General features: G+C 48.5%; 1 protein-coding gene across 1 annotated transcript in view; it reads left to right on the top strand.

Moving 5' to 3' along the window:
* The first annotated feature begins 6,655 nt into the window (after positions 1 to 6,655).
* Positions 6,656 to 27,314, top strand: part of CORO1C (coronin 1C) — a 44,772-nt gene continuing 24,113 nt past the window's right edge. The window contains exons 1-2 of the mRNA XM_071763616.1: positions 6,656 to 6,785; positions 25,410 to 25,609. Coding sequence (XP_071619717.1) covers positions 25,415 to 25,609 — 195 coding nt within the window. The 5' untranslated portion in view covers positions 6,656 to 6,785; positions 25,410 to 25,414. The remainder of the gene's footprint in view (positions 6,786 to 25,409; positions 25,610 to 27,314) is intronic.

The raw sequence follows: 27,314 nt of genomic DNA, 5'->3' as shown, positions 1-27,314 counted from the left end.
GCAGGACGGTGGCAATGACAGAGGCACTGCTGGAGCCCCACGGCCACCCCGAGAAGCCTGGAGAGGAGCAGCGGGCAGCTGCAGGACAGGAGCAGCTCTCTGGAGGCAGGACTGGAGGAGGAGGAGGAGGAGGGGGCTCGGAGGAGGCAGAGCAAAAGGGGAGGAAGAGCCAGGAGGATGAGAAAGTGCTGAAAGTTGCCGACGCGAAGAAAACCTTCGAAAAGTCCAAGTCGGTGGAGGGGAAGGCAGCGGCGCCGGCGCCCGGCGGTGCCAGAAAAGGTGAGGTGAGAGGGCTTGGCAGGACCTGCCAGGGGATCCAGAGCCAGGGCTGGGGGGGAGGTGGGAGCACAGCAGGTGGACGGCATTTTTTGGGGGGAAAACCCCTGCCCTGCGGGAGCTGAGCAGCAGGTGGGATGCGCCTGGGGCACGTTGAGGCAGGAGGACAATCAGGTGTGGATTTATGGGTGCTCACTGCTTGGTAAAAGTCGTTCTTGCAGGGAGTCTGTTTCAAAAGGAAGGGGTTTGCTTTGTAAGACTCTGTATAATTAAGTAAAATACCCAGTTCTCCTGACCTGCTTACTGTGGACAGACCCAGCACAGAAGCACCTGTATGGCACTTGCTCCCAGTGTCATGTGGAATTATTATTATTATTTTCCCATCTCTCCAGGCACTGGGGGAGCCAAGATGAATTTATTTTAGGTATGGCATAGAAAGGAGGCACTATTTTCCTTCCCTTCTTTTTCTCCTGCACTGTCACTGAGCTCAGTAAGGCTTTCAGGAGAAGGGCACCAACTTGGAACCCCTTTTCACTGAAAAACTCTGGATAAATGAACTGTATTGAAATTTGAGTGGTAAAACAGCAAGTCAGGCAGAGGGGGGGAGAGATGAGAGATGAGTGTTTGGGTGAGTTTGGATCCCACCAGGACGTGTCAAACCTACACTGGTTCACTTGCAGCTTCTTTTTATTGACAATCTGTGATTGTGGATTTCCTTATAAGGGAAAATAAATGTGTGAAGGCAGAGGAAATCTCTGCTAGCTTTGAACTGAACACCGTGTTTACTTCAAAAATAGGTGCTTGTGCTGTCAGCTCCTCTCATTCCCAGGAGCCACAAAACCGACTCAGAATATTAACGTTGCAGCAGAGTTTGGGGGGGTGTGTGGCACTGATAACAAAAAAGCCTCCAGCAGTGACAAACAGCTCCTGCCCTCTCAGGAAGCATCTGAAGACACATTATCACTCTAAAAAAACAGGGCTGTGAAATATCTGCCACTGGGAACCAGCTGGCACCAGACAGGCAGGGGCTCTGTGCATTATCAGGGTGTCTGGATCTCCTCTCCTCTGCTCCTCGAGTGGGAGATGTGTCTGATCAAAGGTGCAGCTGACAGGGTGTGTTGTCAACAGCCAGAGAGGTGAAGGGACATTGTCACCAGCAGTAGAAGTGTCCTTTGTGGGAGCAGAAGGAGCAGGTGGATGCAGCAGGTGATGGTGCAGAGGAAGGGGGTGAGGAGGGATGGGAAGAAATCCTGCTCTGTGCCCACAGCAGTGCTGGGTACAGCTTAATATCAACTGAAGAAAAAGGAAGGGAGGGTCAAGACGATCCATTTCAGTGCTGAACTGTGAAAATGTCACAATAAAAAAGAGCAGGAATAGCTTCTCATTTTGCTGCATCTGTGACACTGCCTCTTTGGGTTTTATTTAAAGCCATTTCTGATCCTTTGCCTTCCCAGCTCTCACCCTGCCTAACTTGAGCACCAGCATCTTGGTTTTACTGACCCTCTTATGATCCCTTTCTTATACCTCTGGTTTGTCCACCTTGATCCTAGCCAGCAGGGAGAGAAACAGAACAGGATGGCAAAAGGGTTCAGAAGGGGTTGAATAATGAGGACAGGATTAGGATCTGTGCTAAGTGTTACCTGGAGTGCAACAGGACTCCCAGCACCAAGCCCCACCTCACTCTCACTGCCCAGAGCCCCTGCTCCTTACCTGCCTCATTTTTTTCCTGCTATCCAGAATGATAGGAAGTCTCAATCCCAGGATCTCCACGTTAAAAAAAAAATAACTTGCATTTGTCCTTTTTTTTTTAATTTTCTTTTTGTATGTGTTCTGCTTTCCTGTCTTTTTTTCCTAGTTAATTATCTGGTGTAGTGGAGGTAGCAACAAAGAAAATCCCATCTGTTGCAACTAATTGCTTCTTTTTTTTTTTTTTTTCCTTGCTGTCCCAGTGTTTTAATTAGGCAGTGGGACCACCTCCCCTCTCTTGCAAAAAGGGGGAGAAAGGACTAAAAATACACTTCACAGTCCTGTACGATGACGGAAAAGAAAACCAGAAGAGGAAATAGATTAGCTCCAAATTAAATTGGGTATTTTGCTGCAAAAACCTGTGGGCAGCAGTGTTTCTATGCCTGTCCTACAGCTGAGTCAGTAGGGATGGGGCTGACATCTGCATTACTGCATAGAACGTGGGGGAGAGTGTGTATAGAGTCATAAATGAAATGGATTTTAAATCATTAATAACAATAGCATGAATTATTAAGACCCATCCTGTCTTAATGTTCACTTCTAATGATTTATCCATCTCCAGCCTCTTCCACCCAGCAGCACAAGCCCTGTCCCTGCCAGCTCCCTTCTCCCTTCCTGCCTGGGTTTTTTTTTAAAGATCTGATGAATATATTGCTCTCCTTATCTTCATTCCATAATTCTACAGCTCCCCTTTCTGGCCAAGGATTGAATAGGGCCAAACCAAATGGATTTTGCTCTTTTCCTCCCCTTCTCTCTCTCTCCAGACAAAGACTTTTGGTGGATCTGGGGAGCAGAGCAGCCCGGGGCAGGACACATAATCCTGTCCGAGTGACACAATTGATTAATCCTCATCAAGAGCTGTAACGTGGTGGCTGTTAGTACAGTTTTGTCTTGGCAGCTGCTCAACATTTGATGATCACTGAAAATGTCTCAAAAACCAGGCTTGTAGGCAGTTTCATCTATTTGATCTGTGCCCAACAAACAAGGCAGAAAGGATAAATCTTCTGCTATTCCACACAGAGAAAATGGCTTGGGTTTGTTTTGGTTTTTTTTCTTTTTATTTTAATTATTGCAATCAGTTCAGATTTCCTTGCATTAAAAAAATCTCTGTGATCTGGAAATGTTAAGCAAACTGTAAGATGACATTCCCAGTTTCAGTGGGAGCAGCTCCTCTTAGGGCTGCAGAATCTGGCCTCACCTAACAGAGTCATGAGGGCCATAGAAAAAAAAAAAAATATGCAACTTCCTGTGGGGAGCACTCTTCCTGTAAAGTTATTTGAATATAATAATAAACCAAAAGGCTCCAATAAATAAACAGATAAAGAGTGGGCATAAATGTCCTTGAAAAGTTGTATAACTTGGATGCCTCCAAACCCCAGGTCCCAAACACGAACCAGCACGTCTGGCATATTTTTGTGTGACTTAAAAGTTAAGCTGCAAAATAACAGGACTTGAAATTGCTGATCTCTCTAAACCCTCCATAAGCCCTTTCCCTCCATTCAGAATATATTTAGCAAGGAGGATTGAAGCAAATTGAAATGTTTGAGACAAATTCATCCCTCCAGTGACTCGCCTGGTCCTGAATGATGGGGTTTGCCATCCATCTCAGACCACTCAGAGACTCCAAGGCAAATCACGTTGTAGCAGCCAAAGGCCAGAGCAGCTGACAAAATTCCTCCAAAAAGGAGGTGCCTCAGGTATTTATCTTTTTATTTCCCTCTCCTACCTCATCACACCTCCCTGGCAAGAAAGGCTGCGGGGCAGACCGGAGGCATTGAGTATGAGGCACGTCAAGATGGGGATGGGAACAAAGCAGAGTGATTTATGGCAGTGCTGGAATTGATGCATATTTGCAAGGAAGTTATATTTAGCTGCTGACAGAAGTTGGAGAGGTGGAGTCTGCAGACACGGGGCTGTTTCCCTATAAAAGCTGAGGGAGAGGCTGTTCGCAGAGGGCGAGACAAACGGGATGGGTGAAACTGGTGAAATGGGGTTTTTTGAATAAATCCTGGCTTTTTTCTGCTAAATGTAACGATCAGGAGTGTTTGGGCTGGTGAAATAGAAGGACAAATATTGTTGTGTGGTTCCTTGTAGCTGGAGGAATTCGGTAATAGGATATTTTCCTTGGCGAAAATTAGAATTTGTGACATATTTTGACAAGCTCGTGGGCTTCCAGCACTCCAGCTATAATTTAAGCACTGTTTGTTAGAATGATTTTATTCAGCTGAAGTGGTGAAGATTACTGCTTTCAGTGGAACCAAAGAGCATGTGCAAAACTTGAGCTATTCCTTCTGCTGCTGGAGATTCCAACCTGAGATCCGTGTCATTCCCTCGCACGGCGAGCCGTGGCCATCTAAAAAGCTCCTTAACCCAGCTCAGGATCTGGGGGAATTTTGGAGCAATTCCATCCCAGCCTTTAAGGAAGCAGTAGTGAAAACTCCACAGGGATTGTTTCCTTCCGGGCACATCCTTAGTGACTTTTCCAGCACCACACCAAGCTGAGCTGCAGGAGCAGCTTGAACCAGGACCAACCCTTCCCGTGGAAGTTGTTGGGAAGTGTAGATTCCCACTGGCTTTTTTGGGGGGGAAAATTTTCCCTTTGTGTCCTCTGTGCACCTCTGTCCTTTTAGATGGATGCCCGAAGTCTTCCTTGGTTTCTCTTCCAAGCTGTTGGGGTAGTGCTGGGTTTTTCTGTTGTTTTTTTAGTCCAGGGTAAAGCTTGCCCACTGTTTTGAGCTAGAAGGGGCAATATATATGTATATTTTTAAGTACCATTTGGTATGGGGTTTTTTAAATAGTTTTTTTACAAAGTTTTAAGCCACGTGCCCAGGTTCAGCATCCTAACAAATTACTGGCAGTCAAGACACTCAGCTCTGTCACTGACTCATTGGGTGACCTTCAGCAAGCCACATACGTACCTGGAAAATATGAATCACAACCTAAAGCCACTAAACTCCAGATTACCTGCAGGTCTGCTCTGAGGCTGCCAAACTGCCTTTGTTTTCTTCTTGTTTTTTTTAAAAAGATTTTTTTTAAAGAGATTGTTTGAGGGAAGAGGGTGGAGAGCAAGTGTGCTGGGCTGGGTTTCAGAAGGAAAATATTAATTTCTCAGTAATCGGTGCCCCGGGCAGTGCCTGGCAGGGGAGGAGGTTTGCAGCTCAGATCTTTGGGTGTATAATTTTTATATCGAGGTATTTCTCAGTACACAAAGACTTTGCTGCTGCTTGAATCAGCGGTTAAACTACTGTAAAAAATTTCAACAAACGCTGGATAACGTTCGTTTATTTGATTTGGAGCTACCGTGGCATCTCCTGTTTCCATCAGAGCAGCAAGACCATGACAAACGCATCTCCGTGAAGCTTTTTGCATGTTTTAACACCCAGCTCTCACGAGGGGGTTGTTCACAGCTCTGCTGCAGCTTCCCAAGGGAAGATCCCAGCTCCCAGCACACGTATTTCTCCAAGTTCTGGAGGGTTATAAGGGGAGTTCGGGGCGCGTCACCCCCCTGAAAAATTTCGGCCCCTTAAGTACCTCACCACACGCAAACGAACTTGCAAATATTGGCCCAAAAGCACAAGGAAGCTGGGGGAGGGTTTGGTTTTGGCCATGTATGGTAAAGCCTGTGCAACGTGGGCACTGCTCTGGCATCGTTCACCCGCTCGTGGAGTTCCCTGGAGGAACAGAAACTCGCAGGGCTCTGAGAGGCATCACCCTGCCTGCCCTCGGCTCTTTGCTCCCTCTCTTGCTGTTACTGCATTAATAACCGCCAGCTTTTCACTGACAGCAGAGGTACCAAACCCTCCTCACAGCCACCTAAACCAGCAACCCCAAAAGCAGCTTTAATTTTAGCGGGAGCTCCTGTCCTCTGCTTCTCCTTGGAGTGTGATTTTTTAGCAGGGGTTTCAGCGCTCCTTTTGTCCCCCTTTTGCTGCCAGTGGCATTTTCCATGGCGGCCACAGGCCCTGGCGAGCCAGCGTGACCAAACGAAGTGACACGTTTGTATTTTATTGCAGAACTGTCGGTTCTCCCTCGGTTCTCGCCAGCAGCAGCCTCAGCTCTGCCTTGCCCGGCCCAGGAGCCGCATCCACCGCCTTGCGCCTCACATCAGCGCTCGCTCATTTGCGGCTTTATCACCCCAAAACCTTCCCCGTCCTTTTCCCGGTGCTTCCCGCACCTTATTCCCAACGAAAGCAGAGGACGGGGCTGCTCCCTCAGCCCGGAGCAGCCACTGAGGGGAGAGACCTGAGGCGGCTGGGGAGGTGAGGGGCTGAGCGCTGAGGGGAGCCGGGGAACCGTGTCCCTGCGGGAGCACCCACTCTGTGAGGGACTGAGGGGACCGGAGCCACCGTGTCCCTGTGAGAGCACCCACCCGGTGACGGGCTGATCTCTGAGGGCAGCGGACCCGCCGCGTTCCCCCGGGGCACTGAGGGGACCGGGAGAGGGGGCGGGCAGGGGACGACAGCGCGCGCCGCCACCTCAGGGAGGGTCTCGAGCCGCGCCGCCATTGGCTGATGGAGCCGCCACTCACCGCGCTGTCCCCGCCCCCCCGCCGTGCCCGGAGGGGAGGGGCGTGGCGAGACGCCGGGCGGGGCCGGCAGCGAGGGGGCGTGGTCGCGCGGAGCGGGGGGGCGTGGCCTGGAGGCGGCGCTGCCCGCCCCCGCCCCGCGGCGATCAGTCGGGCGGCGGCGGCGGTGGCGGCGGCAGCGGCGGAGGCGGCTCCGCCGGGCTGAGGAGCGGACGCGGGGAGGCGGCTCGGGATCGCGGTGCGGAGGGGAAACGGGGAGCGGGGGTCTGCGGGACGGCGACCCGCGGCTCGGCGGGTGGCAGCTGGCGGGGCGGGCGGGCGGGCGAACGAAAGAGAGGGAGGCGGGCGGCCCGCCCGCCCGGCGTGAGGAGGCGGCGGTGCCCGCGGTGAGGCGGCGGCGGGCGCCGGGGCCGGGCAGGGCGGGGGTCCGGCCGGGCGGGATCTTCCTGCGCGGGGCCGGCAGCTGCCGCCGAGCCCTTCCTGAGGTGGCGGCTGCTGTCAGCGCCCGGGCCTGCCGGGGGGGAAACCGCCCTCCCCGCGCCGCGCTCGGCCCGGGGCTTCTTCCCCGCTCTCTTTCCTCCTTATTAGGCAGCGGAGCGGCTCGGGGTCGCCGCGGGTTCCCGCATCCGGCCGGGGCTCGCAGGTTACCGGCGGGGCATGGCCCAGGCGGGGCCGGGCTCTGCGGCCGCACACCTGATGCCCGCCGCCAGCCCCGCTGCTCCCTGCGAGCGATGGGTTTAGGTGTTGGGTTCTTTTTTTCTTTTTTTCTCGGAAAAGGGTTTTTTTTAATTTTTCTTCTTCTGTTTTTCATGGCGGTGCAGCCGCAGCTCCGTGTGTGTGGCTGTTGCCCCCGCTGCCAGCCTGTAACGTGTCAGGGGACAAAAGATGACAGGGGGGAGAGTTTTGGGGTTTTTTTTCCTTACACCCGTGTTGCCCGGGTAGGTGTCACACCATTAATCATGGCCCTTGTGAGCCTGTTCGGGAGATAGGTGAAGTCCTGGCTTGCATGACATGTTCCTGGGTTTTGTTTTTCTATGGAGAAAGCCACATTGTTTGAATAGCAATGTGTCAAAGGCCGGGATTTAAAGGTTGGCACTTCCCTGTGCTTTGTGGAAGGAGCTGCTGCTCCTCTCACCCTACACGAAGCAGCATCTGAGATGGAACTGGCAGGTCCAGCTGTGTCCTACCCTGCTCCAGACAATGTGATGTTGGGACTGCACGGGTCTGGAAAAAAAAAAAAAAAAAGAAGGACTAAAAGCTTGCTGGAAACAACAGAAACCTGATTGGTGCAGTTTTATTGTTAAAGATAAGTGATATGCATTAGTGCTGTGGTTTGTTTTGTTTTTTTCCTTTAGTCTCAGCCCTGTACGTGTTTGTTTGAGCACATCTATTCAGCCTATTCACACAGATGCCTGTGGATTAGTGTGAGCAGGACCAAGGATGTTAGCAGAGCAAGAGTGACATGTTGCATGTACCAGGCTGTGGCTGGTTTCTCAGTGTGCAGGTACCAGCTCTGGTTGAATTTGAGGCCAGGCTGTACCTAAATTACCTGACACTCCCCTCTCTGTTCCTCTGCTGCTGTACACACATGCAGGAGAGAGGCTCTGTGCCTGCTGGAAGTGTGGGGGAATGGTGTGAACTGGCACAGTGCAGCCTGTAAGAAACATCTTCATGTGTGAGATGGCTGGAGGAAAAAGTGGGTCCCTTGTGCGTGAGGCAGCAGAGGATAAATTCAATTTTCAGCTGAATAACAAGCCTTGAACCATCTTTTCTGCTCAAGGGGAAGACCAGATGGCTCTGCACTCACCGAGATGTTTTATTGCTGCTAACGTTGGTGTTTGCTAAAGGCTGCACACACAAAGCTAGAGGATCAAATTCTGTTGTGATAAAGTCAACGTGTGTTTGGTTGGTGTATGTTTTTTGAGTATTTTCAGTAGGCACAGTGAGGCCTGACACGCTCAGGTACATGGCAGGGAGTGTTTGCTTTGTGTCTGTTTTAATGCTGCTCTTCATAATAATAATTTTTCAATGGTCACTTGTAGCCTTTCAGACAGATTGCTGTAATCAGCATTTGTGTCTCTCTCTTTATGTTCTCTGTTGGCATTACTCAGTCTTCTAGTGAGCTGCCTTTTCAAACATCATTGGATTTTTTCAAGTTAAATCTTCATGCTTATTGCATCTGTCACTTCTGGGATTCACTCCAAGCAAAAGGCAGGAGATTCAGTTTAATGGCAATGAGGAGGAATGCACAGAAGGGTAAAATATCAGCTTCCCAGAGCCATGCAGCAAAGGACACTGAGAGATCTGCCCTCAGCAGCCCTTCCATGCATCATGTTCAAGTTCAGCATTAGCCTTTTGTGAGGACTTCATAAAATGGCTCATTAGAGCAGGAGGTTGCATTTTGATCAGAATTTATGTCCCTGCCTTTAATTTGGTGATCGATTCCGAGGAATAGGACTTGGATGCCAGCTTCCTATTTTGAAGACATGAGCAAAACACTTCCTGGCCCGGGTTTGCAGCTTGGTGAGGTCATCAGTGCACCACTCCCAGGGCTAGGAATGTCCTTTTAGGCAAACTCACAGGCACATTTTCACTTGAATTTTCAAGTGCGGGGTTGGTTTGTTTTGATTTTTGTTTTACTGAAGCTTTTGTGATAATCTCATCCCTCCTGGAAGGATGGGTTAGAACAGAAACTCACCAAGGATTTGAAATGCCCCAGTTTTAAGCATTTACAGGGCAGATGAGCAAGAATTAAGTATCTGTGTTCTCCTCTAGCTCTTTTTCTGTAGTCTCCCTTGCTTAATATTTTTGGTCTGCTTGTAGCCTGCTGCTTAACTCTGAAATCAGTCTGATTAGAACCTGCTTACAGCTTCTGGTTGCTTTTGTGGCCACACGTGAGGAGTCAAACTCTTGCTGGCTTGAGGCTGACAGGATGTGAACTGATGGGGGTTTTTTGTCACCATATGCACAAAATGCAGGTGGTGGTGGCATTGCTGGGCTGAATGCCACATCAAATTGAAGGCAAAAAAAAAATGTTTAGGTGAGCTGCAGTGACTCAGGAGAGGTAGCAATGGAACCTGATTATTCCAGATGTGTTGAATCTGCCAGTAGAGTTGGGAAGTGGATCCTGGGCCCTGGCTTTCTATTTGCTGCTTGTATTGCTTTGTTCTGGTTTTCCTCACGTGGGTAATTATAGTAAAAATGGATTATTTGTTGCTTTTTGAGGTTATAATGGTTCAGTACGTGACTTTATGTTTGGGTTTGGCTGATAAGCATTAGGCATCTAAAACACCAGGTGTGACACTGGAATTATTCAGCCTCTCAGGACCTGAGGGGTCCCCTCAGCAGGTCTGGCTGGAGGAGCTGCTGATGCCAAGTCTGCTGCTCCTCAAAGGATCAAACTGTCTGGAGAGGTTCCTCATGGGATACACCAGCCACTAGCAGCATTACCACCCATTAGTTGTGTTTGTGCCCCTGTGGGTTTGCACAGTGAGCACAAATCTGGTCCCCATTAATGGCTGGATGTGAATGGAGGTAATGATACAGCATAAAATGGAGAAGGGGACTGTTTGGGCACTGTTGGATGCTTCTCCAGAGTGGTGATTTTACTCTCCACCTCTGCCATGCAGTAGGGCAGATGTCATCTCTTCACAGCAGACATCTTCAGAGCAAGCCACAAAGTCCTCCTGTGCTGGAGTATCATAAAAGCTTTAAAATCCTGCTCTGTAGGGCAGGAACCCTGACAGAGAAATAATGAAAATGGGGTCTGGTGCTTACTTCCTCCCATGGGGAAGAAAACTCAGTTCTTCAGGAGGCTGCTGGTGCTCCCATGGTGCTCAGGGGTGGAGGAGATCTCCTTGGTTTAGAGGTGACAAAGACAGGGAAGGGCTCTTGGGCCATTTTTCCTCTTTCCTTTTGTTCTTTGTTAATGAGGCAGATGCTAAAGTAGAATCCCCTGCACTGGAGAAAGGACAAGAGCATTTCTTCAGTGCTGCTTGCTTTGTCTTACCCCAATTTTTTTGCTGATAAGAATAAATAATGGATCATATGCTTTCTGCTAGGAGTCTGTAATGACTTTTGAGGTCTGGCTTTCTGTGGGAGAAGCTGGATGTGGCTGGATCACTTAGAGTGATTCTCTTTGACATTGAGCTGGGCCTCTTCGATCCGTTATAATTAGGTTTTCCTTGTTTTCCCTTTTAATAATTGAATTTGAAAAAAAGCAGTGGAAAATAAAATCCAAACAATGGTGGAGTCTGAGGCTGAGATGAGCTCACAGCATTGCTGAGCTGTGCTTCAGGCCCAGGCTTCCCTTCAGGAAGGACCACGGTTGTCCTGTGGTTCTCCAAATCTTGGTCAGCCACAGCATCTTTATCTGTAACCTCTGAATGTCCAAGCATGTATGTAATTATTTACAGTTCCTCTTAGCTGAAGATTAAGGCAACCATTCCTGCAGTCTCACCAAAGATGCCTGAGCAGGATTTCATGAAACTAGGCAGGGGTTTTACTCCAGCTGCCACCCTGTTTGCATCCAGGTGTGAAGCCAGGCAGTGATTTCACCTGCAGTCCCTGCAAAATCGCTCCTGAGCAAAGTATTTAGCAATGTGGGAACTTCCCCTCCACCCCCCTAGTTCTGCATATAGTTGCCATAGAGACTGTGCTCTGGAGTCCTTGAAAAATCCATTGTTTATCTGGCACAAATGTATAAACCTGCAGCACTGAAGCCTTTATGTTTTGAAGCATCCTTTTCCCCTGCAGCTCTGATGAGGACTTGACATCCTGCAGTGCTGCAGATCTGGGTATTATTGGACATGGGTCAGGCACAATCAGACAAACTGATAATGGGTATAATTAGCACCACCAGGGATTAGCAGGCAGTAACAAATTCAAGCCAGGGTAAGCACTCCCTCCCTTGGGAACTGGGCAGACTGGCAGTGCTGGGCAGATGAGCACTTGATAGGGGAGATAGGCATCAGCAAAGGCCTCAGCTCAGCACTTGTTACCTCTTGAAATTGCTTTTTTTTTTTTCTTTTTAATACTTAAAAACCTCCTGGTGTTTCAGCTCACACCCAACTGCCTTGGGGATCAGCCTGGCATTTCCTTGGCATTTTCCATCCCGTGGGGGACAGTCTGTGGCACTGTTGTTTCTCCCAGTTTCTCCATCTGAGACCGATGGATCTCCTTGTTTCCACACTGGAAATGGGAGGTTAAGTGGTTTTGCTCAGGGTCTTGCCAGGTTCAAGGCTGGGAGTACTTCTGGCACCCAATCCTATGAGCTCTTGTTGTTTTGCAGGTAGTTGATCTGTTTGCAGCAGCAGCCTGGTGGGCTGTGTGTGTTTGGGTTCCTGTTCCTACACTCAGCATTCCTTGCTCATCTCTTACTGCAGCACTTACATTAATTACACTGGATATGAGTAAATAGGCAGGAAGCTCCCTACTTTAGAGCAGGAGGTGGATTAATTTATTTTTTATTTAGTTTGTAGTGATTTTGTGGGTTGTTCTTTGGGTGTTTTTGTCTTCTGGGGCGTTTTTTGTTGTTGGTTTTTTTTTGTTTTTTTTTTTTTTGCTTAGGTTTATTATCATTTTTGGATCTGCTGAGATCACTTTGCAAGGCAGGAAAAAAAAATTCTGAGCCAGCTTAGGCAAACTGGAGTTGCCAGACATACTTCAGCAATATATACTTCTGCTTTAGCACAGCATGAGGTGTAGGCACAGAACACTTTTAGCTGAGTGTGGCTGTGCCTTCCAGCATCTTTTTCCTGGCCACTGCTGCTTTCTGCTGCAATCTGTTAAAAGTTGTGTGTGGTGTTTCAGGGTGGGTTACCCTGCCTTGGTCTCCTGTTTCTGGTGCATCTGTGTTATCTCTCTGCTCTCCACTTTGCTCCCTGATGTTTCTTTAGGGGTGAAGGTTATCTTGCTGTTCCTTTTATGTGGTGCTTGCCATGCTGGCCTTCTGGTCAGTGAGGTGAATTCTTAAGCACTCTGAATGATGCAGAGAAACCAGCTGGGGTTTATCTTGGTGTAATACTACCTGTTGTTTTGGCTGGTTTCCTCCAGAGCTGCTGTAAATGCCACGAGGGCTCTCAAAGGGCTGGAAGTGTGGGTTGCAGGTGCAGAAACACGACTGGCAGGCCAGCAGGTAAGTAAAGCTTAAAGGTCATCAGATGCAGGCTGTAATTCTTCCTGCCTCTTGCTGAAAACAAGCACCCAGCTGTGGGTCCCCTCCCCAAAAAATCAGCCTTTTCCCCAGCCATATAGCAGGGTGTGAGAGCTGCTGTGGGTGTTGGGGACAGCAGGTACATCTCTTGTCTTTGCCTGGAGCAAAATGTTCTTCTTGCATCTGAAACATTTCTTTATAGTGGAGCAGAAATATTTATTAAAGCTGCTTACTGAGCTAAGCATGCTTTCCTAAGTCTTGTTTTTTTTTTTTTTTTTTCCTTGCCTGCCTAGCAAGGTGAGAGATGCTTGGTGTGGCACTCAGGGCTTGAGACCAGCTTGCCCAGGTTGCTCCCCTTGTAGCCACGGTGGGCAGTGACCAGGGCTCTGCAGCACTGGCCTGAAATGCATCAGTGACAAAGAACATCTGTAGGACAGAGGAAATGTGTTTGAACTTGGAAGCCTTTGCTAAAGCAGATGTTTGAGGGGCTGTAATTGGTACCACAAGATAGGGATTTAAAATCAGGGTAGCAGATTGAACTATCTGCATTTGGGTTTTAGCCTCCTTCAGTCCCTTCCTCCCTCCCCCAGCCCTGATTTCAAATTGCATGTTACAGAAAGGGGACAGGATGACAATGGTACTCTTTGAATTATAGGCTTCTTGGCCAGAAGAGCTGGCAGGGCAGCAAATGGAAATCTGGAGAAATCCACTCCATTTCCAACTGTGAGAACTGAGATTCATTTTGCAGCTTATTTGTCCAGTGTTAAAATCTGAGACACGTTTGTGTTGTCCAGCCTGAACCTTCTGTGTTCTTCTGTGCTCAGGGGATGGTCTGGGACAGTTTTCCTCGGTGGGGTTTCTGTTGGGAACCTCAGAAGTCCCATATGAGGGCCTCCCCTCTCGGGTGGGTGTTAGGGGCTTGGGAACTGGAGCTGGGCTCTGCTTAGGGGGTGTTTGGATGAAGGTGTTTCTCAGGTCATTAACACTTTTTGGAGCAGTTTCTCCAATTCCAGATGGACCCCACTGGTCTGTGCTGGAACTCCAGTCTAACCCTGACATTATCCAGCTCTCTGGACCGTCCCATTTCCCATTTCAGGACTGGAATCAAACCTCAGGACCCCCCGGCAGTGCTGTGCTGGTCCTGGAGGCACTGCCATGACCCTTGGCCATCTTCTTCCTTTGGGATTGCATCCCTTGGGGCAGTGCTGTGGTCTCAGTGGGCTCCCTGCAGGTCTGGGGGTTTTGCTCCATCCCCCAGAGCCCTGGAGCCTCTGTGGTCAGGCAGGGCCATCTGGAGAAGGCAGCATCCTCACTTGGGCAGGCTGACTCACACTTGGCTGCTCTGGGTTTGAGCCTGGCTTGTGCTGATCTCTTGTTTCTGTTTGATTTCTAAGCTGTGAGGAATCTGTGTCCCAGCTAACTCTGTGTTCAGAGCAGAGGGCTTTCTGCTGCCCTTGGTTTCCTGATGGTGGCTCTTGGGCTGGGGTGCTACCAACCTCTTGAAGAACTGGGATCTGGGACCATTTGTCTCCTGAAAACATCTGTAACATCTGGAGTTTTCTTCCTGGGGATAGCATGTTGTAATGGAGGAGCAGAAAACAGATTATCAAGTCCTGTGGAGATTTCTCTCTTTGATACATCTTCTTGTCATTTTTTTTAAAGGAATCCAGTTAGTTGTAAACCAGGAGAAGCAGTGTAATGTTTCTAATAATGCCTTAAAGCCACTGGAGTTTTAAAAATAAATGTTCTTACTTTAGAATTATGGTGTTCATCAGATTACCTTTGTGTCTGCAGAATGTGAAGTCCTGCAGGGGTCATTCTGTTGGTGCTTTGGGCTCCCAGCAGAGGGGTGCCTGGTTTCTTACTGGGGAGGACAGACTGTGATGTGCTGGGAGCCCAGCTTCAGGAATATGGTCTGGAAGAAGCTTGTGTGTAACCTTCAAGGGAGCAGAAGAATTCAACAAATTGGGCTAGCAGCTCTGAGCAGATGGATACTTCCTTGCCAGCTCAGTTGTGCTGATAAGAGAAGTAGGTCAGCTCTGTGGAGAAAGCATTTTATCTGCATACTTCTCTTAACTGGATTCCTGGTGCTCAGCTGTTGGAGCAGGCTTGCTGACTTGCAGCTCTGCTGTGCTCCTCTTTTCCTTGGGGTCAGAGGGTGGTCTGAGGCCCTTTTGCTTTCCTCCCCGTGCCATCTGCTGCTTTTACTGTGGGGGTGATGCAGGGGGTCCCCAGGGCTGTAAGTAGCATCTTCCCTGGTGTTGGTGTAATGTCTCTGGCTGAAGTTCATAGGGCTGGTGTTCAGCTCTGGAAGTGTCTTGCTCTGTCTCTTGGCAGTGGAGGAGGCTCCAGCAAGCAAAGAAACATCCCTGGTGTTTATTCCAGGGGAGAAGGCTCTTGGAAGGCAGCGTATGAAAAATTTGGCCTTTTGTGGTCAGCCACTGGAGCAGCTGTATCTTGAGGTGGGAATCTGCCTGCCCCACTCCCTTTTCCTTGCCCTGGGAAGCTTGTTTGATGCCCACTGATGGATCAGTCTCTGGTGGCTGCAGAAGTGGAAGCTGAAATGTAGAGATGCACTCATCCCCCTGGATGTTTAATCCAGGGGTCCCCCAGTCCTCTTTCCCCCATTTATTTGGTATATTGGTTGCATCTTTGAGGTTTTCTCCAGGTCCAGGGAACTGCTGCAGTGTTTCTTTTTGCTGGTTACCCATCCCATTACAGCCTCCTGATGAATTATTTTGTGTAATGATTTCTGTGTGTGTTCATTGCTGGAGCTTTACAGTAGATGACACAGATTAAATGAAGCCAGACAGTGCTCTCTGCTCAGGGTAATGACTGCAGTGTCCCTTTTGTCACTGCAAGTTATGCTAAATGATGCAATATTAAACTCTGAAGATTCAAGCTACAAAATGGTATTAGTAAGGTCCCCCAGGAAGATGAATTGCATACCTGGAAAGCTTTAAGTGAAAACATCCCTTGCATGCAGAGGGTAAACACTTTGGGAATAACCCCTGCTCCTGGGTGATGGATGCCCAGGAGCATTAAGCTTGATTGGCACTTCTGCCTTGGAATTCTTTGTGTTACAACAGTCTTGGTGTGACTGGGTATCAAGTATTTCACAGGTTAGAACCAACACCTTGCACTTTGTCCAGAACAGCAATTTCAGCTCATTTTCAGTTTGGGTTGTGTTACATTTTTGAACGTTCTGGGCTCCCCAGTTGAGATATAATCGAATTCCCTGGTAGTCTGTGGTTTGGGTTCCCATCCCAAAATAGAATCTTGCCAGTGGTATAACAGCTGGAAATTTCAGTATTAAGTTCATATTCCAGCTTTTTGTCTTTAAAATGAAGTGAAATCAGATGGCAGGGTCTTGCTCAACCTAGACTAAAGTAACCAAAGGCTGAAAATAATCTGCACAAATATGATGTATTTTGGAATTGTCACCATCTGTGGTAGTGTTCACCCATGGTTTAGATAACTCTGAACATCTGAAAACAAAAATTCTGTCAGCAGTGGACTTAATGTAGATTGATTTGAAATGGTATAGCCTAGAGAGAACAGCAGGATGTTTAAAAGTAGAGGAGTACATCAAGGTACTCCTGGCTGTTCCTTTTTCTGCCAGAGCTTTCACAAGAAGTTGTAGGATGAGCTGAAATTTTGTCACCATGTGATGGCTTTTTTTTTTTTTTCCCTACTTCCTCCCTTGCCCAAATCTTGCAAGACTGACTATTGTGAGGCTGAGTTCATTGATTCCCTTGATACTTGGAGAGGAGATGAAGTCCTGGAGTCCTCCTCCAGCCTTACTGGGACACACTGGTTTTCCCCCATGATGACTTCCTGCTCTTGGGGTGTAATGCCAGGCATGGCCCTGAGCTTGCTGTAGGACACATGCTCACCTTGGTCTCCCAAGGGGTTTATTTTAAGCTTTTGGGGCTTTTGAGCCCCTGCTAGTCTGGTTGCCAGGAGTGGATGGGCTTTGCTGTCCTTGTTCCCTGCAGGATTCAGCTGGTGGAGCTGGCAGCAGAGCCTTGCCTGACCCCCCCACGGATGGGTCTCACTTTCCTTCCTCTGCCAGAGGTGCACTGAAAAAATCCTGTCCTTAAAATGATCTGCCAGGCTTCTCTTCTAGCTGACTGCAGCTCCAGAGGCGTTTGTAAGACACCATCCTGTGCAGTTTGGGAAGGCTGTAAAGTATTTTTGTGGAATGTGTAAGCTGATGGACTAAGCCCAAGGCTGCCTGTGTCCCCCAGCACATCCCCCTTGTCTGCAGGATGCTGGGCACTCACTGGGTTACAGTCCCCAGAGATTGCACAGCCAGGCCCTCTGAAAGGCCAGAAGTGAGTGATGAGGAGACAACCTGGGTCCTAATTTGTTCCCTTTTCCCCATGCAGTGGGGTATGGCTGTTGTGCTCAGTGCCTGCTCCCCAGCCCCTTGCTCTGCTGGCTTGGGTGGTGGGACAGAGTCCTCCTTGCCCCTGTGGATGGGACGTTGTTTTCTTCAGGGTTTTAAAGCCTCTGGATGCTTCCATTTCTGTTCCATACGCAGCTCTGTACCTTATCTAGCACGTGATGTTCAGAGTGTTTGGGAGAGTGAGTTACTGGATTCCTTGGGGGCTTTTCTCTGGTGCTTATCTCAGTGGTGACCAACTGCTCTGCAGATGTTGAAGCATCCATGGGCTGGTTCTTGCCTTGGCATTACAACCTGCTTTCTGTTATTTTATTATAAAAGGTTTCATCTCTGAGGGCTCAGTGCTTTTGCAGATGATGCCCAGGCATCTCAGCCCAGGTGTTCAGAAGGACCTTGGGCTGCACTGTTGCTGTTTTGCTCCTCAAGAAACCCCTGGGCTTCCCTGCATCAGGGGACACCATTTCACTGGTGGGACTGTCCCCTCTCCTTGCTGGCCTGTAGCAACTAGGGCAGGTGCCCCTGCTATTTATCACCATCCCCTGGCATTCCTATAAGGTATTTTGATTTATTTTTTTTTCTCCTTATCTGCTTCTCATTGGTTTATAGATGTCTGAGACTGTACATTTCTTCCAAAGCTGCCACTGGAGCTTTGCAAGCTCTTCAGGAAGGCTCTAATTCCAGGTGTGGGGTCTCACACTCTACTGCTGCAACTTCTCTTGACATTTCCCACTTAAGAAAGAGCCTTCCCAGTCCCAAGTACCAACGTTTTGCAATTGCTGTTCTCCCTGCCCAGTGGATTTGTATCTCCTACCCCCTTTTAACAGTAGCCTCCGGCTGCCTGGGACTTCAACCAGCCTTTTATTTCAAATGTCTCCTGTTCCAGAAGGGATCACAATCACATGGGCTGAGCAGGATTTTGCCATTAGTGGGGGGTTTTCCTGCCAGTGTTCCCTAGCAGGATGCGTTTCCTCTTGCATAAGCAGGCAGCAAAAACCCTCCGAAGCCACAGAAATACATCTGCTGGATTCTGGAGACAGATAAACCCTTTATAAACAGGAAAATGGGCAAACTCATGGTAACACTTGTGACACATCATGATGGGAGATCAGAAAGAAGTGGAATGAAAAGTATTACTGTGCCGGCAGGGCTGAGGGCATCCTGCATTTCTAAGCTCCTTTTAGCTGCTGACACAAAGACCAGAGGCCAAACAGGCCCAGACAGCAGGCAGCAGTTAAATGGTTGGTAAAATTCAGCTGGAAGTCACTTGACGTTTGGAGGGGCAGAAAAAGAAGAGGTTTTTTTGCAGGCTCTTCCCTGTGTCCCCAGTGGGATGTGGAAGATGGCGGCAGGATCCAGGAGGTCGGTGCAGCTGGGGAGCTGTCAGCACTTCTCTTGTCGTGGGCTTTGCAGGGTGTCTGATGCTTCTGGTTTCATTTTGCTGAGGGCTGTAACTCTGGCAAAATTTAAACTCCTTTCAGCTCCTACTTTTGAGGTTTTAAATCCTCCAAATTTGTTCTTTACCAAAAAAAAAAAAAAAAAATTAAATCTGTGCTTCCTGTCTAGCAAGTGTATAGAGATGGTTCCAGCTCCTGAGCTAAGATGTCACAGCACAGACAGTGCTCTAATTAATTTCCTTTTATAAAACTCTTGCTCCAAGCCTGCTTCCTAAGAGCAAATCCCTTGCACAGCCCTGTTGACCTTGGATTCATGTTCCTGCCCACTCAAGTGTTTCCAAGAGTCCCAGGTCACACTTCGAATGTTAGAGGGGCTGAATCAGCCTTTCCTTGGGGTGAATCATCCCACATGGTGGGGTTTCACCTGCTGATCCTATAAGCAGGAGGTGGGATGGCCCTGATGGCCATGCTGAGAACCTTGGGGCAACCAAATTCAGCTGTGGTTTCCTTGCAGCTGGTGGAGGAGGGGATCCTGTGCACTGTAGCATGGAGAAAAATGAGGATGCTCAATACACTTCACCTCAATACAGGGAGAAAATGACATTTTTGTGGTTTGGTTTTTTTGGTTTTTTTTTTTTTTTGGGGGGGGGGGGGGGTTTGTTTGTTTGTTTTTTTTGGTTTTTTTTTTGATTAAGCCAACCCTGTTTGGCTTTCACCTGCTCGTTTTCTGTGCTGTGCTGAAAGCTCCACAGTCCCTGCTCTTTCTAACCACAGCCTGCACATTTTCCTTCCTCCCCTCCAGCTCCCTCCCCTCCTTCTCTTTGGAGAGCAGCCAGATCAAAATGGCTGTGATCCAACGCCAAGAATCACTCCCTTTGCTATGGAAATGAGGACTTGGAGGCTGCTCACCATGTGTTCATGGAGAGTTCCTGCTGGGGATGATGAGCTGGAGGTGGGGAAGAGGGCAGTGAAGGTGTGCTCCCACAAATCCCTCGGGAACAAATCAGGGTATTTTTGGATACATCTGACTCCTTGCATGCTTAAAAGTCATGAGTAGAAAAACGAAAAAAAAAAATAAAAATTGTCTTTTCCATCAAAGGGGGAAAATGAGGGAACTGAAGTAGTAGAATTGCCCTGTAGGATAAAAGGGTGTTTCTCTGCCATCAGAGCAGGAGGGGTGGCAGATTTCCCAGTACCTGATACTTGAGAGAAGCATTTTATTTTTTACTTTTTCGTGGTGTTCTGGTACTGATCAAGAGAAGGAAAGTGATACTTATCCAAGCTACACAAATAATCCTTCTCCTTTGCCATCATATCCACATTCCCAGCATTAAAGCAGACAAATTGCAGAACCTGTGGGTGTAGGATGCATTGACATGGGGCTGTTTTCTGCCTGTTCACTCAGCAAGGCAGCTTTAAAATGTCTTCTAAACCATCAGATTTTCATCTTGGTGCACAGTGGGATGGATGGAAACATTGCCAGTGGGTGAACAGTCAGGAAAATTGACTGTGCAAAGCAGGGGACTTCTCTCCTTTCTCCTAGACCAGTTCCTCACCCTGGTTTTTGCTGCAAGATGTGTTTTCCAGAGGGACAGAAAGGGCTGAGCTGTTTGCAAGTTTCCTGTGGTGTTGCAGCTTGATGGGCTTTGCAGGAACATCCCTGCTGCTTCTGGGTGGGCTGGTGGTGTCACCTCTTGTGTGCCAGGGAGGGAGGGAGGGATGGAGGGATGGAGGGAGGGATGGAGGGATGGATGGAGGGAGGGATGGATGGAGGGAGGGATGGAGGGATGGAGGGATGGATGGAGGGATGGATGGATGGATGGATGGATGGATGGATGGATGGATGGATGGAGGGGTGGAAGGAAGGAGGGAGGGGTAGAGGGAGGGGTGGATGGATGGAGGGATGGATGGAGGGATGAATGGAGGGATGGATGGATGGATAGAGGGAGGGATGGAGGGATGGAGGGATGGATGGAGGGGTGGATGGAGGGATGGATGGATGGAGGGATGGATGGATGGAGGGATGGATGGATGGAGGGATAGAGGGATGGATGGATAGAGGGATGGATGGATAGAGGGATGGATGGATAGAGGGATGGATGGATAGAGGGATGGATGGATAGAGGGATGGATGGATAGAGGGATGGATGGATGGATGGAGGAATGGATGGATGGAGGAATGGATGGATGGAGGAATGGATGGATGGAGGAATGGATGGATGGATGGATGGATGGATGGATGGAGGAGGGGGTGATGCTGCTCTTGCAGGATTTGGGAGCATCAAAGCAGTGGATGCAAAGGCTGCCTGGGCAGCACCCAGATAGGGGATGGCTGGGAGGAGCCCTCTTGGGATGAAAATGTCTGTCAGGTCTCTGAATGAGTCTGCAGAATAAATGAGGAACTGGGTGTGGAACTGCATTTTTTGATGATGTATCTGATTTGGGCCTCGGGCAGTGTGATAGTGCAGTGTGTTTCTTGTCATTTGGGGATCTGAGGGGGGAAATTCACCTTTTTTCTGGGATTCAGTGGGGCTGGGGCTTGGTGGGGATCCTGCTCTGGATCCAGCTGGTGCCCTGGGATGGGAGCTGGGTCCTTCCATGCTGGGATGGCCACATGAGCCTCCCTGGGACCCACCAAGCCCTGGCAGCACTGAAACCACAGGGTGCCATCTGCTGCAGCAGAGATTCACCCATCCAGTTTGAATAACTTCATCTCTTCCTTTGCCTGAAAACGAAACAAAAACCTGCACTGTGAGCTCAGCAGTTGTGCTTTCCCCCCAAATATTTTGTGCATTTCACTGCCAGGTGATTAATTACCTGTCCTGGGTGTGTAATTCCTTGCTCCTAATATTTTACAGCCCCCTTGCAGGGCACTGCCTGCCCTTTGGCTGCAGCTGGAGGGGAACTCTCAGGGTGTTGCTGTGAAAAGAAATTGGTGTCTGGTTTTTGCACCCTTACCTGCTGGCTGGGGCTGGAAAGCAGCTCCTGGTTTGTCACTGTGCTGTCACAGGGTGTGTCTGGCGGGGCCTTTTCTTCCTTCCGGAAGTGAAAAGGAGTTGGCAGAAAATGGATTGTGCAATTCTGTGAACTCGTGTGAGTTGGGAGGAAGCCTAAGTTCATCTATGATATGATAGTAATCATTAAGAATTTATATATAGCTCTTTCCACATGGGCACCTGGAACACTCCAGTCATTCATAAAATCTTGCATTGAGAAATGACACCTGTTTTTTTTTTTTTTTTTCCTTTTTTGTTTTTTTTTTTTCTTGAGCTGCCTGAGTCTGTGATAAAAGGGAGGATTGTGCAATTCTGTAGCTTTGAAATGACCAAATTAATTGGGGAGATTGCAGAGGCCATCAGTATAGAAATGGTACAGGGGAAAACCCACCTTCTCCCAGTGGCTGGAAATAAATCCAGAGCCCTTTGTGCCTCTGTCACCAGCTCAGTGGTGGCCAAAAGCCATTGCCAGCTGCGTGGCCTCTGTGAAGAGTTGGTGGCCTTTCCTCCACACCTGGGGACAGATGTTCTCAGTGCAAACATGACTCTAATTGCTGCATTAATTATCAGTGGCTGCAGAGGAGCTGGCTTTCCCCCAGCAGGTAATCCCAGAATCCTAGAACTGGCTGGGTTGGAAGGGACCTCAGAGCTCATCAAGTCCAACCCTTGCTCCACTCCCCCCGTGGTTCCCAGCCCATGGCACTGAGTGCCACATCCAGGCTCTTTTGAAATATCTCCAGGGATGGAGAATCCACCCCTTCCCTGGGCAGCCCATTCCAATGGCTGAGCACCCTCTCCAGAAAGAAATTCTTTCTAATGTCCAACCTAAACCTCCCCTGGCACAACTTGAGACCTCTTGTGCCCTCTTGTCTTGCTGAGAGTTGCCTGGGAAAAGAGCCCAACCCCCCCCTGGCTCCAACCTCCTTTCAGGGAGTTGGAGAGAGTGATGAGGTCTCCCCTGAGCCTCCTCTTCTCCAGCCTCAACACCCCCAGCTCCCTCAGCCCTTCCTCACAGGACTTGTGCTGGATCCCTTCACCTCCTTTGGGCCTCCATCTCCTTCCTGAATTTCAGGGCTCAGAACTGGACACAGGACTCAAGCTGTGGCCTCCCCAGGGGCAGAATCCCTTCCCTGGACCTCTTGGCCACACTCTTCCTCATCCAGGATGCCATTGGCCTTCTTGGCTACCTGGGCACACTGCTGGCTCATGGTCACCTTCCAGCTCCCTTTCTGCCCCTCTGTGCCCAGCCTGGAGCTCCCCATGGGGTTGTTGTGGCTAAAATTCAGGACCTGGCACTTGGAATGTTGAACCTCATCCTGTTGGGATCAGCCCAACTCTCCAACCAGGATTCAGGGAGTTGGAGAGAGTGATGAGGTCTCCCCTGAGCCTCCTCTTCTCCAGCCTCAACACCCCCAGCTGTCACTTGCTGTGACCCTCAATGGGGACTCTGCTCTTCCCATGACCCTGGTGGCACTGATGGCACTTGAAGTCACCCAGGTCCATGCTGGCAGCAGCTGCCCAGATGGAGCCAGAGCTGCTCTGGGGGTGGGCTCTGCTAATTCCCTGGTGGAGGTGGACAGGGGGAGCTGGTGGAAAGCAGATCCTCTGCTTGTTTCTGCTTATCTCTGCAGAAACCAGGGTGTTTCACTCCGTAGCTGTTATGTTCACTGTAACATTTTTCTCCTCTCCAGGCATCTTACATGACTGCTTATTTCCCAGCTCTGATGAGTGCTTTCCTCCTTTACTTACTCAGCTTTTTGTTGCTGTTGATTTTTATTTTTTTTTAACCCCTACGACTACCAAAGTCCCTCTTTTCTTTTCCCACAAAGCCTTTGCAGCTCCAGACATGATGTACAACCCTTTATCACTTCTGCTGCACACAGGTTGAGCTGCATTCAGTGTCTCTCACTCCAAGAGCATCAAGCAAGAAGCTCCATGAAGCTTGAGCAGTCTGGATTTTTTTATTATTTTTTTTCCCAGCTTCTCCGTGTGCTTGGGGGGGACCTACTGGGAAAAAAGACAGGAGATGGACTCTGCTTATTTTTAATTTGGGATTTTGCTTTCCCTAGAGACTGGAGCAGAAATATCTTTCTCATATGGAAAAGCAGGATGCTCTATGGAGGTTCCTTGGTCTCCTGCAAGTCTTAAAGGGGAGGAAAAATATTTATGATTGGGAAAATCCTTCATGACTCTCCTGTCCTCCACGTGTGCAACCTCACGGAGCCCTCACGTTCCTGGAGGACAGGAGAGTTGTTTGCTTCCAGGGTTGGTGTTCACATCATGCAGTGTTGTTCCTGTGTCATCTTCTTCCAGGGCTCTGATGCTGGAATTTTCCACACCAGTCCTTCTATTCTAACTCAAGCCTTCTTGAAAATGAATTTTTTTCTGAAGTGCTACAGACACGCTAAGTTAATTTGAGTCATTAGCTTGTTTCCATTACTCCTGTCTGCCTAGGAGACTAATTTTATTATTTTTTTTTTTTTTACTTAGTGAGATTTTGGAGTTAGAAAAAAGAAATGGAAGCTAGTGAACATGTGGAACCACTTCACAGAACACCGGATTTTGAGAGCTTGCATTTTTATTTACATCTTCAGGACCCTGTCTGACTTGAAAGTAAACAAGTTCAATCCGAGTCTAGATTTATCCCTGAAAATATGTGGAGACTTGTCTAAAAACTGCTTTTAGGATTAGGAACTTCCTTCAGTGAGAGAATACATTTCCAACGGGGAAAACGGATGCTTAACTGGCAGATTCTTCCTGGGAAGCAGCCTTGGAAATGCACCTCAGTTGTGTTTGGTACAAAACAACCTGAAATTTTATTTAAAGGCAAAACTGGCTGCAGACCCCTTGGGTCTAAAACAACCTGAAATTTTATTTGAAAACCAAAAAGGCAAAACTGGCTGCAGACCCCTCGGGTCTAAAACAACCTGAATTTAAAAAAAAAAAAGCAAAACAAAAAGGCAAAACTGGCTGCAGACCCCTTGGGTCTAAAACAACCTGAAATTTTATTTGAAAACCAAAAAGGCAAAACTGGCTGCAGACCCCTTGGGCCTAAACAACCTGAAATTTTCACTAAAAAGCAAAAAGGCAAAACTGGCTGCAGACTCCTCGGGTCTAAAACAACCTGAATTTTTTTAAAAAAAACCAAAAAGGCAAAACTGGCTGCAGACCCCTTGGGCCTAAAAAACCTGAAATTTTATTTAAAAAACAAAAAGGCAGAACTGGCTGCAGACTCCTAGGGTCTAAAGCAACCTGAATTTAAAAAAAAAAAAAAAATCAAAAAGGCAAAACTGGCTGCAGACCCCTTGGGCCTAAACAACCTGAAATTTTCACTAAAAAGCAAAAAGGCAAAACTGGCTGCAGACCCCTCGGGCCTAAAAAACAACCTGAAATTTTATTTAAAAAACAAAAAGGCAGAACTGGCTGCAAACTCCTAGGGTCTAAACCTGAAATTTTCATTAAAAGGCAAAACTGGCTGCAGACTCCTCAGGTCTAAAACAACCTGAATTTTTTAAAAAAAAAACAAAAAGGCAAAACTGGCTGCAGACCCCTCGGGCCTAAAACAACCTGAAATTTTCATTAAAAAGCAAAAAGGCAAAACTGGCTGCAAACTCCTAGGGTCTAAAACAACCTGAATTTTTTTTAAAAAAAAACAAAAAGGCAAAACTGGCTGCACACCCCTCGGGCCTAGAACAACCTGAAATTTTCACTAAAAAGCAAAAAGGCAAAACTGGTTGCAGACTCCTCGGGTCTAAAGCGCGGTGGAGGAAGAGCGAGCGAGCCGATTTTTGCGCCGCTGGAAGGGGGTGACGGTGCAGCTGAGAGGGTCCCAGCAGAGGCCCTGGGGCAAGCAGGAGGTCCCTTGCCCCCCTACCTGATCTCCTTCTCTTGCCATTCCTCTCCCCTGCAGACACGATGAGGCGAGTGGTACGACAGAGCAAATTCCGGCACGTGTTCGGCCAGGCGGTGAAAAACGATCAGTGTTACGACGACATCCGCGTCTCCCGCGTCACTTGGGATAGCTCCTTCTGTGCTGTAAACCCCAGATTTGTTGCAATAATTGTAGATGCTAGCGGTGGTGGAGCATTCCTGGTGCTGCCTTTGCACAAGGTAAGTGGGTTTTTTCAGAGTTTCTTGCCGTGACACGCGAGGCTTTGTTGTTGTTTCCGTGCTTGTGTGGGAATGGCGCTCGGGCTGTGAGAGTCGCTGCTGTGTCGGGCCGTGTAAGGATCCATTTAATGTCCCTCTAATCACTGGGATGCTTCCTGTACATTAAACACAGTAAATAAGTGGTTTGCTTGACTAATCTGAGCCAGTTCTTCGTGGCAGAAGTTTCTATGGAGAATCATGCTCCTAATTAAGCCTCTTGATTAATGATAGTGGTTCAGCCTTTTGAGCGCTGTGAGCATCACAGAGTTCAGGAATGCACCTGATCCTAACTACTCCTTGCAGCCCAAATAAGACAAGAAGAACCTTGATAAACAAACTATCTCCAAGTGCCATCACAGCTGTCCTGCAGTTCTCCCAGACCACAGGACTGTGTCTTGGCTTTACTCCAGCCAGATGTTATCCCCTGGTACTCGATGTACCAAGGAGATGGGCTTCATCTGATCCTGGGCAGGGAAACACCCTTGAACATTCTCTGCTGTGCAAAATGCTGCTAAGTCTACAATAAATAATCTTTCAGCGAGCCCAAATACACACTTTCCTCCTTTGAATTTATTTGTAGAGCCCCAGGGGTGAGCTTTGGAACAGAGAAGTTTGGTCCCTGTCCATCAGCTGTGAGAATGGCTGGATCAGGAGGCTGAAAATTTGGGTGCTGGAGCCTTCTCTTACCATGCTGTGGTATAAAGCACACAAATAAGCAGGAGCAGTGTCTCAGACTGAATATAAATTCCTGTTGCCCCAGTACTGAACAGAAAAAAACCCAAACCCACAGAGCACCTTTTTTTCGCCCTTGTTGGAGAGTGGTGCTCTTGTCTCCCTTTCAGCAAATTCTTGGGATGAAAGCCTTTTTCTGTAATATTATTTTCTTTGTGGCCTTCGAGCTTCTCTTAACTATACACTTAGGATGTCCTCAGTCTGTCATCATCCCTGTCCTGTTTTCCAAGCTCCATCTGCAGATCTGCTTGGTTATATATAGAAATAGTGACCAGAATTGTATATAGCAACCCACACGGTGACTGCATTACAGGAGCAGAGGCAGCAGCTTTTTCTCACTTATGCTTTGGTTGTCTGAAGCAAAGCAAGCCAAACCCCTGCCCTCCTTAAATAGCCCTTTTTTTTTCCTCATCTTATGAGCAGCCCTTTTTTGCAGGTATTCTGGTTTGTGCTCATCTCCAGGGCACGTGTCCTGCTCTTGCCCAAGCCACGCGGGGAGGCACTGATCTCCATGAGAAGTCTCTTGCTCAACCCCACACGCAGTTGCACCCATGTTGCATCACAGCACCCTCAAATGCTGATGGCAGAGGATGCACACACACACACCCCCCCTCTTTTTCTCTCGCTTCCCAATGTTTTCTCAGCCCCTGGAAGCAATTCCTGCTAATTCTGAGTGATGCAGCCTTCTGCGTTTTCAAGTGCCATCCTAAGGTTGTGGGTTTTTTTACATTTATTCAGCTATTCTTCCTGCCTTCCTCTGGATTTGTCGTGGCCTTTGTGCCCTCCGCTGCGTTCCTCAAGTCTTCCACAGCTTACTATTATTATTAAAATTATACTTCATATTTGCATGTGAGGTTTCATGTGAAGGGGGAGGAACTCAGTTCCTGAACTCGCCAGCCCAGCACGTTCTTTTGTAATGCAACACGTTGCTGGT

The sequence above is a fragment of the Heliangelus exortis genome, chromosome 19, assembly GCF_036169615.1.
Source record: "Heliangelus exortis chromosome 19, bHelExo1.hap1, whole genome shotgun sequence".
NCBI classification, from domain to species: domain Eukaryota; kingdom Metazoa; phylum Chordata; class Aves; order Apodiformes; family Trochilidae; genus Heliangelus; species Heliangelus exortis.
This window is presented reverse-complemented; position numbering and strand designations above follow the sequence as displayed.